The 13280-nt window shown below is 43.7% G+C and overlaps 1 protein-coding gene across 1 annotated transcript in view; it reads right to left on the reverse strand.

Annotated features, from left to right (window-relative positions):
- Nucleotides 1-4454: 4454 nt before the first annotated feature.
- MRPS5 (mitochondrial ribosomal protein S5) overlaps nt 4455-13280 on the reverse strand; it is a 115017-nt gene continuing 106191 nt past the window's right edge. The window contains exons 7-11 of the mRNA XM_083176010.1: nt 11751-11797; nt 11291-11348; nt 9304-9366; nt 7082-7218; nt 4455-4892 (exon numbers count right to left, since the gene is read on the reverse strand). Of these exons, the coding sequence (XP_083032136.1) occupies nt 4668-4892; nt 7082-7218; nt 9304-9366; nt 11291-11348; nt 11751-11797 (530 nt within the window). The 3' untranslated portion in view covers nt 4455-4667. The remainder of the gene's footprint in view (nt 4893-7081; nt 7219-9303; nt 9367-11290; nt 11349-11750; nt 11798-13280) is intronic.

Genomic DNA, 13280 nt, shown 5'->3' on the forward strand with positions numbered 1-13280 from the left:
GTCGTCTACCAAGTTTCGGCTTTCAGTAATTTTTTTATGACTGGAGTGTCGCCTCACCCCGCGCAAGTATCTTAGGACATCGGCATCCTGCGGGTGCACCTTTGGAGTGCACCCGCCTATATCTCCCGGCGTTTTTCTTATGCCAGCCCCCTACCTTTTCCAGGCATATATAATTAGTTGAAAGTATTTACACAAATAGAGACACACCCATGAGCAAACCACCCAACCAGAACACTGGCCACGCCCCCCACATTATTAGGTGCTGGCCACAACCCCTATTATTGCGCATAATAGGCCCTTGATAATTTTCAGCTCGAGGCCCATTTAGACATTAATCTGGCTCTGTCCGCAACCCTCCCGGGGCCGGCAGTGTCCCGCGGCTAGGGGGCAGTTGGGAGTCCCCCCCTGTCGCACATGAATGCGTACAGCGTCTATTCCTGCAGCTGGAGGGGCTGGGGGCATAGCCAACAGCTCACGGAGTGGCTGAGCATGCCCCCACAGCAGCGACAATGGGGCGTGGCCTTGTGACAGCACCGCAAGTACAGGCCACGCCCCCAAATTTTCAGAAGTTGGGAGGTATGACTAAAGAAGTAAGATGATGGAAAAAAAGTCACAAATCGAATCCATTTTATTGGCATCTGGGTGGATAGGATATAAGCATTTACCAGACAGGTCTTTTATGTACACCTCACAACGGCCTTTACCATCATGTTTAAAGATCTAATGCCGACACAGTTCACATGCTTTAAATCACATTACTATAGTACAGTCAACATTGCATTGTTAACAGTTCATCCAAAACCCTGGAACAATGTGTGCAGTTACACAATCTGTCATTTGTACATTTAGAAGGACTGGAATGCATGAGCTCTAAACATTCATCACAATAATTAAAATTTGTGTATTAAGTGAATATGCCAATCTACGATGACAAGGTGACCTTTTTCTGATGAAGAACAACACTTATAATTTCTGTAAGAGTACATAGCTGTCTCTGTTGCCTCTGCCTGACAGTTATGGATAATACTACTAGGACCAAGCAAATAGCTAGCCTAATAAAACCACGTACATTATTAATGAAAGACTTCTTCCTACAATGGCAAGTATTCAATGCCGGTGCGAGCGGCCGGCGAGGGGGTTAAACTGCGAGGATCGCAGAAAACCAGTGATCCTCGCAGTTTAACCCCCGCGCCGGCCGCTCGCACTATGCAACGTTCCGGGGGAATCCTCGCCGTCACAGAACTGCGAGGATTCCCCTAAACTGCGAGAGCCGCGGCTAGTGCAGCAAACTCGCTGTAATTAGCCTCGGCTCTCGCAGCTTTTGGAGGCACATACGCCAATTCTCCCTTGCTCAAAAAACAGAGCGAGGGGGAATTTGCATATGAGGGGGGTCAGTTGAATACTGACAGGGTGAGCGGTGACTGCGAGCAAAAAGTCCTGCTCGCAGTCACCGCTTGCCCACGGCATTGAATATATGCCAATCTGTCTGTTACTGTCCGTACTCCGTCACCCCCTCTCTACTTGGACTAGTTATTTTATTGTACTCTGTTCTGATGGGGACAGCAGAAACACTTGTCAAAAGTTATCTTATTTGTACTGTTTTTTTTCTTTTGATAGTAGCTAGTCTGATGTCCTTCCTTAGTCCTCATGTCATTTCTTACATTTAGGTAAAGGAGAAATACTGTAGTCGCACAGTTGTTTCAGCTTGGTTTTGTATGCCTTGTTTTACTGTGATCCACTATGGTGGGAATTAAGGGGCAGATCTATGAAGCTTGGATTAGTGATAATGTGGCTGGTACTTTATCACTGGCCAATCAGCTCCTAACTGTGAAGTTACAGGCTATGTTTGAAAAATGACAGGTAGGAGCTGATTGGCCGGAGATAAAAACCAGACACTTTATCACTTCACAGCGCTTAATAAATCTACCTGTAAATTAGCTATGGTAAAAAACCAGGGTCGTGGTCCGAGGAATTTCAACTCGGGTTGACACGATAGTATATGAAAAGGACCCGTACTATACTATATAAAATACACCCCCAGATACAAAGAACAACCAATACAATTTCTGTAGCCGACAACACAGTTATAAAATATAGCTGCAGGGCCCCAAGATCTATGCAGCTGCAGCTCATATAATCTCCAAGGTGATGCTGTGTGCACTCTCTAACACAATAGCATGACTGAGGCATTGGGGGCTGACGACAAAAGGCCCATAATATCTCAAATTAAAAGCAGAGGGATGTCACTTTTTCCCTGTAAGAATTGTCACAGCAACGTACCCAGTAGGGTTTGTATGAAGATACTTAAGTGAATATAAAGGAGTGACACCTAAATGCCGGCTCCTCTACAAGGGTTCAGTAATATTTAGCTATAGTCAAATCCCAATGATCAAATTATCAACCTCCATTGACCGATTGGTCAAAATATCGACATGTTCAAAATGCCGTCATTCATAATAGTGAAACTGTCAAAATGTCGACATTTGAAATGTTGACAGGGCAAAAAGTCCTTTTTTTTTGTGTCTATGTCAACATTGACACCGTATAAATGTACCACTGGCAGCTTACAGTGATTGCTGTCCTGTTCCCCCCCAGCAGATGCCTTTATGTGCTCAACACTGGAAGGGCATCCGGCAAACAGATTAGTGCCAGTGCTGCAGCGATGTGGCATGAGAGGCGCAGACTGGGTATTTCTCTGAGTGTCTGCAGCCAATCAGTGAAAAGCAGCCTGCACGATCTCGGTGTATTAGTCACACACTGGCTGTGAAGGCTGCACTGACAGGGGAAAGATGTGGCAGGCAGCTGGCCATGGAGACATGTGAGAAGCAAAGGTGCTGCTGGGACACTGCAGCTGTGCTCACAGACATCAGCTGAGGCAGCTCCCACTGTGGTAAGGAAGATGATAGAGCAGAGGACATAGGCTGTGTGAGAGATTAGGCTAAAGGGACATATTCAGACCTAAACACACGGCTATGAATTTACAAGCAGGGCGATAATTGAACAACTGCGCATGCGTATGGATTGTAGTACGCACGCGTGAGGCCATCCTGTGATAAAATCCTGCTATTATTTTATTTGTTCACAGAACATAAGTTGATTGACAGGAAGCTGGTGTCTGTGGGTGGTGACCAGCCATGCTGGCATCAGCGAAAACGTAGGTGTGCCCAGTAGTTTGAAGGGAAGTCGAGTGATGTCAGCTCTGGCCCCGAACAGCCTGTTTCTATTGCAAGAAGCCTGCTGGGCTCCAAGCTGGGGTTTAGCCAGCATCTGCGGTTGCAGAGCCTGCCACGTGACTCAGGAGAGTACAGTGGCTTCGAGCAGGTAGTCCCTGGGTGCCGTCAGGAACCGGGACAGGGAGAGGCTGCCTCCCCCAGGAGTACCACCCACCCTGCAGCATAGTGTATAACCCAGCAGCCTGCCTGCCCCAATGCCCACATTGCCCTGTCCCAGCCACAGCAGGTGCTGTGCCATGACTCTAACCCAGCAGTCCCAGACCTGGTTCCCCACCCATGTCATGCTAAAAATAGCCTGACCCCAAAAAGGAAAGAAGCAATGCAAGGCAGAGGGGGAGGAAGGTGCCATGCTCACAGTAACACAGCTATGCCTCCCTTACATATACTGCACAGGGTTGTTAATATATGGCTGCATTTCAAAGTGGGAACCTGGCTTTTGTGGGACTAGTAGGTGAGTTTGCAGCCTAGCCATATGGGCATAGGGGTAATCCTATAGAAGGGAGAGGAGAATTTGCATGTGCTCAAAGACCCACCAACTGGGTCACAGCAGCAGGTTTCCCTAGGCTGGCATCCAGCAGCAGAAGGTCCTTCACAGGGCAGGGAATATATAGATACCTTAGAAGCTGTATTGTTCCCTGCCAGTGCTGTGCTGCCAGGCTGGCATGAAGAACCATATTGGTATCCTAGGATAGAGCTAAGGGGTAAATATTGCACCAGAATTACAGTAGTTATAGTAAAGCTCTTTCCCTAACATAATTTTTTTTTAATGCCAATTAGATCTTTTTAGTTGAAAGAAGTTGGTTGCAGAATGATAACTGGATTACAGAAAACTGTAAAAATGTCAGACAGGATCACACCTGAGGAATGGGAGGAGGAGTCGTCGGGACTGGGAAGGGGAGGAGTTGGGACTGGAGTCCCAACTCCTCCCCTTCCCAGTCCCCCCCCCCCCCCCTCCCTAGAAGAAAAGTCTAGATCTACCACTGGGTAAAAGCAGGGTAGTTCAGACTCAGCAGACTGATCGAAGTTTTAGCGTATGTGGTGTAAATGCTGGTTATGGGGGAAATGTTGATAGAGATACAGCATGAACCCATCACCTCCTTTCATGTTAGTTTGAAAACTGCCATTTAGAAGCAGATTGGTTGCCAACTATCTCTCTCCAGGACTTGATACAGCTCCCCCTGTATCTTACAAATCACCACAAGAACTGAAGCAGAACAATGCTGGCAAAGAAAGTATTGTTCTTTATTAGGTCTAATGCTTTATTTCTTGTTACAGGTATATCACACATGTTTGCCAAGTGTGCTATGAAATGGACACACATATCTCAGCTTCATTACATTTGGTAAAAAAAAAAAAAAAAAAGAAAGAAAAAATTGAAGATGGCTTGTATTTGGTATTGTGGTTTCCGTAAGAATTACATGTTTATTCTTGCTTTCACCAAATTGTCCTTTTCACATTGGCCCAGATGGAACGTTTTAATCCCTGGGTTAGTTTCACTTCATCCCAGTCTAGTTTGGTATCTGGTATCTCTCCTTCAGGCTCTGGAACGGTTGAGAGTGCACCATGAGGTGATGCTACAATTTGGGGGAAAGGGCCACGATCTTCTCTGAACTCCACAACATGTAAGCGTTTCCTATTGGCTAGGTCTTCATGAGTTTCCTATTTTAAAAGAAACAAGACAAATTAGAAAAGTATAATATAATTATGCAACATAAATATAATCCCTTGTACAGTATGTGAATGTACATACACGTGGTGCCATTTGAGCTTCTAATGTGATTTTAGTCTCCTTAGGATTGGCATAGTCAGAACAAATATACAGTGGAGGCAAGCCAATTTTGACTGTGACTGTGTACAATCTAGTGTTCTAGAATAGTAAAAATCACCCATAGTCAAGACTGTATGGTTCTGGGCTTTGGGGAGTTCAAGGGAAATCGCATAGTCAAAATCGTCCATAGCCAAAAGCTCACCATGTTCCCCTTTTCTACAAAAACCTAGCGAGGGGGAAACGGCGTGTGCAGGCAGCACTGCTCATGGTCAAAGCTCACAAAAAGCATTGAATACACCCCATTGTATCATTACAGTGTTTTCCAGTAACATAGCGTTTTGAATGCAGATGCAGCTGCAATTGCACATAGGCATGCCACATATCATTTTCACCAGTAAAAGCTTGTGCATCCTATTCCCTCTGCATTGCAAATAGGACACACTGTAATGAAGAAAACTGCATACATAGAAACTCATCGCTACTGAGTCGCACAGAGTTCACGTGTTATGTATGTGCAGACTAGTTACCACACTAGTAGGCGTATACTAGTAACCAGCCCTTCAATATGGCCTAGAGCCTCATATTATATCTGTCGGTTTGCCTTCTTCCCAATGTGGATCCTGGTGCCATCTCTTCTCCGAATAAACAACACACACACCCGGTCATCCACAAGTCATCAAAGAAAATGTGGTTCTTCAGATCAGGTCACCTTGCTCCATTGCCAAAGTACGCATTGTCCAAATATTCCTTTATTACGGGGTGCCGAATGACTGACCGTCAGTTGGGATTACGACAGTCATTACAACGATGTCGGAATCCCGACTGTTAAAACCCCGACAGGCAGTGGCTATTCTCTGGGGGTCCCCAACCCCATAGAGGGAGAATAGAATAGGTGGCGAGTGTAGCGAGCCACTGTGCCCGCAAGGGACTTCATTGCACTCGCCCCACTGTCTGAGTCCGGGCAGTTGGGATTCCGACGTCGGGTAAATGACTGTCGGAATCCCGACCGCCGGTGTGCTATATCACACCCTTATTATGGGCCCCAGAACCCACTCCACAGTGCTCTAAATAGGAGCACTATCATTAGAACAGCATTGTGCAAGTTTATTTACACACACACACGTCGGATATTTTACACACAAAAAAATTAAACCTTGCACTAGGTCATTATACTTCACAATACTACAAAATGTCCAATGGAAAATGGTACATGTCTAGTGCGCTCCATATATGGAAGCGACAGCACCTCATATATTAGCATGGTGAAGATCGGAGTGTATACTGTATGTATAAGAAAATATAAACAAGAGCACCCCTGGGGGCCTATGGACCTCTTTAGAGGATTAATAGATACATTTAAATAATTGGGACCCATTTGTTACTAAAATGGTTGTAAAGGTCTCACATTTGCGATTTGTATTATTAGGCAATAGTGTAAGTAACATAAAAAGTACAAAATGGTGGACAATAATGAAACTTCGCCGCTGGTACCTGTACAGGAAAAGTGTTGTTACCAGCATCAGCTATCTAATGCAATTTACTAAAAATGAAAGGAAACCGTTGACTAATTGGCATGGACCAGAGGACATTTCGGCATGCATATCCTACTGTTGGGGATGCAAGCGTTCACAATTCTGATGCCAGCACCCTGACTACCGCCATCAATGAGGATACTGGTGGGTTAGGAAAGGAGGTAAGGTATAGGCACTGCTGCAGGACTTACAGTGGAGGGGTTTGGGTTAGAGTGAGGGTGCATGGCAGGGGTTAGGTTTAGGCGGTGGGGTACAGTGGTTACACAATAGCAGGGAGGGTTATGAATCGACTACAGAGGGGGGTTAGGGTTAGGCTGCAGGGGTGGTGGCTTAGGGGCAGAGAGAAGGTAAGTATACTTACCTGACCCCTGTCGGAATTCCTTCCATCGGGATGCCGGCATTGGTATTCTGAACGCCAGCATCCCCAACGCCGGTCACCCGTATGTATCGCAACATTCCATGCATCCCATATAAAGCCAAGGGTCATAGTGATGTTGCACTGCTGGGTAAGAGAGTAACAGTGAAAATACACAGTAATTGCCACATACCTGCTGTGCCAGCCCTTGAAACAGCGCTGTTGTGAGGTTAAGCAGATTATGGGAACCACTTAGCTTGGCGTACATATCTTTGATACCAATTAACTTGCAGATGGTAATTATTGCTCTATGACAGTGAAGGCCATAACCTGGGCAAGACAAAAACACACTGTAAACACAAATGTTTTAGAACTTATTTAAAAACATGACATTTTAATGTTTTATCGTTAACGTAATGTTCTTGAAGGTTACGTGTGAAAATGATAATGGAATACATCTTAATCACAGAAGGAAAGTAATCCGACAAAAACTATATGGCCATTATAATTTCAGGTCTTAAAATGTGTACATTAGCATTTTTGCATCCTTTTTAACACCGACCATATAGGTTCAATATTTACACACATGGGAAATCTATACATGATAAATATAATCACTGCTGGGGTACTGCGGACCCATCTATATAAAAATCAATGTTCAACCCTGATTCCCATCACTCTATCCAGTTTGAGTAGAAACATGTGCAAAAGTAACTAATAAACATTGGGGTAGATGTATTAAGCCTGGTAAATTGATAAAGTGGAAGGTGATAATGCACCGGCTAATCAGCTGTGTTTGAAAAATGACAGCTAGGAGTTGATTGGCTGGTGCAATATCACATTCAACTTTATCACCGCTTTATCACTTTACCAGTCTTAATACATCCGCCCCTTTGTGTCAAACAAAAGAACTTCCATGTGACTAGAACATTTTTGCATCAACATCATTTCGTTTTCCCAGCGCAATAATAGGCTATTACATGAGGTAAAATAAACAACACACAAAACACAGCTTGTTTGTTTTTCTCGTACAGCAGTTGACGCTATGTCACCAGAACTGCAATAAAGGAGGCCGTCCGGCACAAAGTGAATGAAAGCAGCTGTCCCTCGGATTTTCAATGTGGCAACCCAAATAGGCAAACTGATTTTATGTCTTGAAAAGCAACGTTGGCATTAAATTATAGTTCAATTTGCAAGAACTCCAAGTTCCCTACCGTACACCAAAAAACTTACAGTACATGAACAATTTCAAAAGAAAAAAAACAAAATGAAAATCCAGCAAGTAAAATTAAAGATTTCAGCCATCGAGAAAATTAAAATGTGATAAATAGCCTATTTAGGATCATTCAGATGAAAATGTGTCTAGAGTGTGTTCCCCCTTGCTGCAGAAGGGAAATCAATATATTCTTTGGCTAGTAACAAATGGTTGTGGTACTTATAGTTTGTTTTTTCAATTATAGTTGAACACTAAAAGAAGAATATTAGTTCAGTAAAGCATGGCTTGCTGTAATAGAATTTCCCCAGCAACCCCACACAGAATTGTTTTACAGCCCAGTGCAATCCATCCAAGCTAATAACGTTTTCGTCTATCTGGCCACTACGGGCCCAAAGAGTCGCATTGTATATGACAATGGAGACAAAACAAGGCACTACATATCTGGGGATAACCATTATATATACCAACATTCTAATGTACCTTCTAGGTCTTTAGGACTCTTACGTCTTTTTGTTTAACTTGTACTTGTTTATGGGTACATTCAAAATCTGTATTTATATTTTAACTCCAATGCAGAGCCTTGTAATTATATGTTTAATCCTATCGACATGATTTGTATATGGAGTAGTCCGAGTTGCTGAAAATGAGAAGCTTTACAAAGAAGCATTGATCATGGTGTTTGGTCAGGTTCCAGTCAACATGTTGCTGAGGTGCTTGGGGGGGGAAGAGGAGCATATCTGAGGAACAGAGGGGTTCTTGGAAATAGGACTACAAAGGTTATTTTACTTGGAAGCACATGGTTGGAGCATTACACTGGTTTAGAGAGGTACAGTACTTCAGAAGTTAATCAATATGGGAAATAATAAAAATTGATGCTGCTGATATGCATCAAATGCATGGCCATGTTTCAGAACTTAATAAAAGTACTGCCAGTTTAAGCACTGCACACATATGCTGTCAGCATGACCAAAGCTGGACATCCCCGGTCTTACTCCATTTCTCCTGTTATGCAGAGCAACCGGCCCGATCCCAAGCTGTCCTGATAGGGCAGGTGCTCCGGGGCCCGCAATTCACAGCTGTCCCACCTAAATTGGATATTTGGGAGGTACATCTACATTATACTGGTCCCCATTACAAATCTAACACTTTATTCACGTAGGGTTTCAGTTGCAGTCATGAAATAAAACCATTCCACTTACCAGCATTTTGTTTCCTCATTTTAATTGTTGTTCTCTTAAACGTTGTTTTGATATCTTGGTATACTAAAGAAAGCAGATATAATGACAAGTTACTTTCAACACTGTATTACAATTAGTGTCTATCGAAAGCGGATTAGTGAAGGGGGCAGGAGGAAAGCACCCTGGAGACCTAAGTTTTTAATGAAGAAAAGAGTGAGGTGATTGGTACGGCTATCGGTGCTGGTCACCCGTCCATGGAACTACGGTACAGCTCTACAGAAGGTTTTCTGCACTTCGATAACATCTGATAACAAGCACGCCTATTAGAGCAACGATAACAGGACTCACATGCTGCAATTTTGCCAGCTGCATATTTGATGTTGATCCTTTTATTGAAAAGGATGGTATTAAATGAAGACATCTGTGCAAACTTATCCAGGATCTTTTCATTTTTGCATGCAGCAAAACATCTTAAAATGTAAAAAAAAAAAAAACAACTACAGGTTGAGTATCCCTTATCCAAAATGCTTGGGACCAGGAGAATTTTGGATAACGGATTATTCCGTATTTCGGAATATTTTAATATTTCAATGATGTATTAAGAAGTGTCTTGCATTTATGCTGTATAAACACATCAACCACATAAAATGCACACAAATATATTTCATTTGTTCAAAAAACAAGGTTCCAAAACATGAAACAAAATTTGTGTATTTTGATTCAGATATTGAATTTGAATGCCAAGTAATCATTTTCTTGTACATATATAGTACGAGTTACATATCATGTCCTCAATAGTGCTGTTACAAATCTCCCCAGTGAGTTTGTAGCCCAAAAAAAAAAAAAAATCACTTTCTGGAATGTATGGTTTTCGGAATAATTCGTATAACGGATATTCGGATACGGGATACTCAACCTGTACTAACAAATTCAACTATGAAGGAAGATAATAACCGTGTCAAATAGCTCTACTCGCGCACCAGGCCCTGTGTGACCCAGCCACTTCAAGCTATTTTTTTTTTTGCTTAAAAATGTTCATATTCTCATAACTGAAACTGGAAGTGACAAATCCCCATTGGGGATGGCGTCTATAGAGGTATTCAATTAGTTCTGTTTTTTCAAATACCCGAAAAAAACTGAAAGAATTTGATGCCCGACCATTCAATTGTGGCCATTTCCACCCATGCCTTTTCACTATTTTTTTTGTAGCGAGAAGTCACGGGTGAAAAATGCCTCAAACAGTTGAGAAGACAGTCACAATTTCGCCTGAAACTTGTTTTTCGAAACGTCAACGTTTTTCACCTAGGCGAAAAAAATCAACACCCCATTTTTATAGGGCAAATCACCATTAAAAAAGGGAGAAAAATGCTGATTGACTACCCTATGTGCAACTGAGACTGAGGGCCATACTCAAAAGCGGCTGGTGAGGTGGTTAAACGGCAAGGATCACCGAAAACAAGCGACCCTCACCGTTTAACCCCCGTGGCGACGGCTCACTGTATTCAATGTTCCGGGGGAATCCTCGCTGTCCTCTGACCAAACGGCGAGGCTTACGGCTATTGCAAGGAGCCCGCTGCATTTAGCCGTGAGCCTCGCTGTTTTGGCAGCTGCACACGCCGTTTCCACATCGCTGTAAAAATTCAGTGAGGTGGAAACGGTATGTAAAGGGGGCGTCAGTTAAATACTGACCGTGCGAGCTGTGACAGCGAGCAGTCAGCACTGCTTGCGGTCACAGCTCGCAAAAAGCATTGAATACTGCCCTTAATCTGTACAAAAAGGGATTTGATGCGAGCAGCTGCGACTTCTCAACCAGGCCAAGTTCTGTTGTACTTCATCTACAACTGTACGTGTGTAATACTAACTACTGCACAGTTAAAGTCACTGACTACCATCTCTAGTACAATGAAAGGGGATTTTCGCTGCACCTGCAATGCGACTAACACACAAAATGCAAAGAAAAATAAGGTACGCTACAAATACATAAATACCAGTAACCCTCCAGTCTTACTTGTGTGATCGTTGTAGCGCTCTATGTAATGTAGGTATTGTACAGCTCTGTTCTTTGCCTGTATGAGGGAAGCACATGATTACTTAGAACTGCACACAAAAGAGCTGTCACATTTTCTAAGAATGAAAAAGAGGATATTTTATTGTCTGACGGCTACCACTAAAACCTATTTTAGCGCAATGCGTCTAAAACAGAAAAATCCATAAAAACACTGGCTATTCCTGTGTATATAGGCTTTGCTTTGACAAAGAATACATGCCCACAATTAATGTGCTTCACCTTCTTTGTGTATTAAAGGTTTTTCATTTCCATTAGGCCACAATTATCAGCTAATTTTCACATCTTTATTCAGGTTTCATTGAAAATTCAGCTTTTATAATGTAATCCCACATTGCCCTTGTAATTAAGCCGGAAATAAAAAAGATAAAGGATAGATGCCTTAAACCTTAAAATGACATACTTTTCGGAGTGCTACCATTCTGTCACTGGCTTTTCCAACAGCAAATCCTGGAAAACAGATAAACAAAAAATCCATTAGATGTAGAATTGTTTAAATTTCCAACTTCAACTTTTTGGGCCCGCCGACGTCACTGTTGTAGGCGGGTCCGGGCCGCCGATGTCACAAAAGGGGCGGGCTGGGGCATGGCATCACGAAAGGGGGCATGCCCAGCCGCAGATGTCACAAAAGGTGGCGGGCCCAGCGGCCGCCAGCACAAAAGTAGGCTGGCCGAACACACTGACATTGCCAAAGAGGGTGGGCATGGCCCCGCCAAAGTCACTGCGGGGGAAGCGCCGGGCATCTACGGTGGCACTGGGCTTCCCCGTGCTTCCAGCGGGGACAGGCAGCAGGCTGTTTTAGCAGGGCGCTGCTAGAGGGGCAGGGTGCATTTTGCCCTTTAAAAATCAGACAGGGCGCAGCACCGCACTAAAACAGCCTAGCGGGAACACTATTAAGTGAGCTGTTGCCGTAACCCTAAAGCTTACTAGCCTTGGGTGTGCAGTTCTTCCTATCCACCAGGATCCCTGAAACATTTCAGTAATGGTTACCTGTACACTCAGCTAACTTACCTACTTAGAAGGTATAGAGCAGGGGTAGCCAACTCCAGTCCTCGAAAGCTACCAACAGTTCACGTTTTCCAGCTCACCTCACAGGCACACAAGTGCACTCATTACTGACTGACACATTTTAAAAGATCCACAGGTGCAGCTAAATACTTCACTTGTGATTCAGTAAGGAGACATGGAAAACGTTAACTGTTGGTAGCTCTCGAGGACTGGAGTTGGCTACCCCTGGTATAGAGAATAATTTGGAATAGAATGCTAATATTTATAGGGATGTAATGTTTCTAGACCACTGGGATACTGGAAGACTCCTGCCCTGCAGCATACCCCTAACCCCGCCTTCTAAGTGCCTAACTCTTGATCCCCGCAGCATGGTGTATGTGATGTTACGCTGGGGTATTGGGGAAGGTTAGGGTTAGGTTGCGGGGATCAAGAGTTAGGCACTTAGAAGGGGGCTTAGTGGGTAGGCTTCAGAGCAGGAGCATTTTTAGGCAGTGGGGAACGAGGGCTAGGTACAAACAGGGAGGGTAGGAGAGGGCGGGAGGAAGATAAGTATACTGGACCCCTGCCGAGATTCCCTCTTTCGGGATGCTGGCATTGGTATTCTGACCACCGCCATCCATATGTATCCCCTTCGACAGTAATGGATTCTGGAGGGCAATACTCTTTCTGGATGCACCATTATCTGCAAATGTGCTTCCTGTCGCTAGCAATGCACAGGTAGGCATTCAAACTGGTGCAGTTGTGTGGTGTACATAAGCTGTCCCCCTGTCTATTCTCTCTACTGTGAGCAGGAACTTTAACAATGTACCGGTAAAGTATGGCAAAAGTTATGCATTGTGAGTGACAGCAAAGTTTTCTTTATAGTTAAACTTTAAGCTAGTAATACTTTATAGCAGTCCATATAATTTTTTTTACTTATAACCTT

This window comes from Crinia signifera, chromosome 3, assembly GCF_055691185.1.
Source record: "Crinia signifera chromosome 3, ASM5569118v1, whole genome shotgun sequence".
Classification (NCBI taxonomy): Eukaryota; Metazoa; Chordata; class Amphibia; order Anura; family Myobatrachidae; genus Crinia; species Crinia signifera.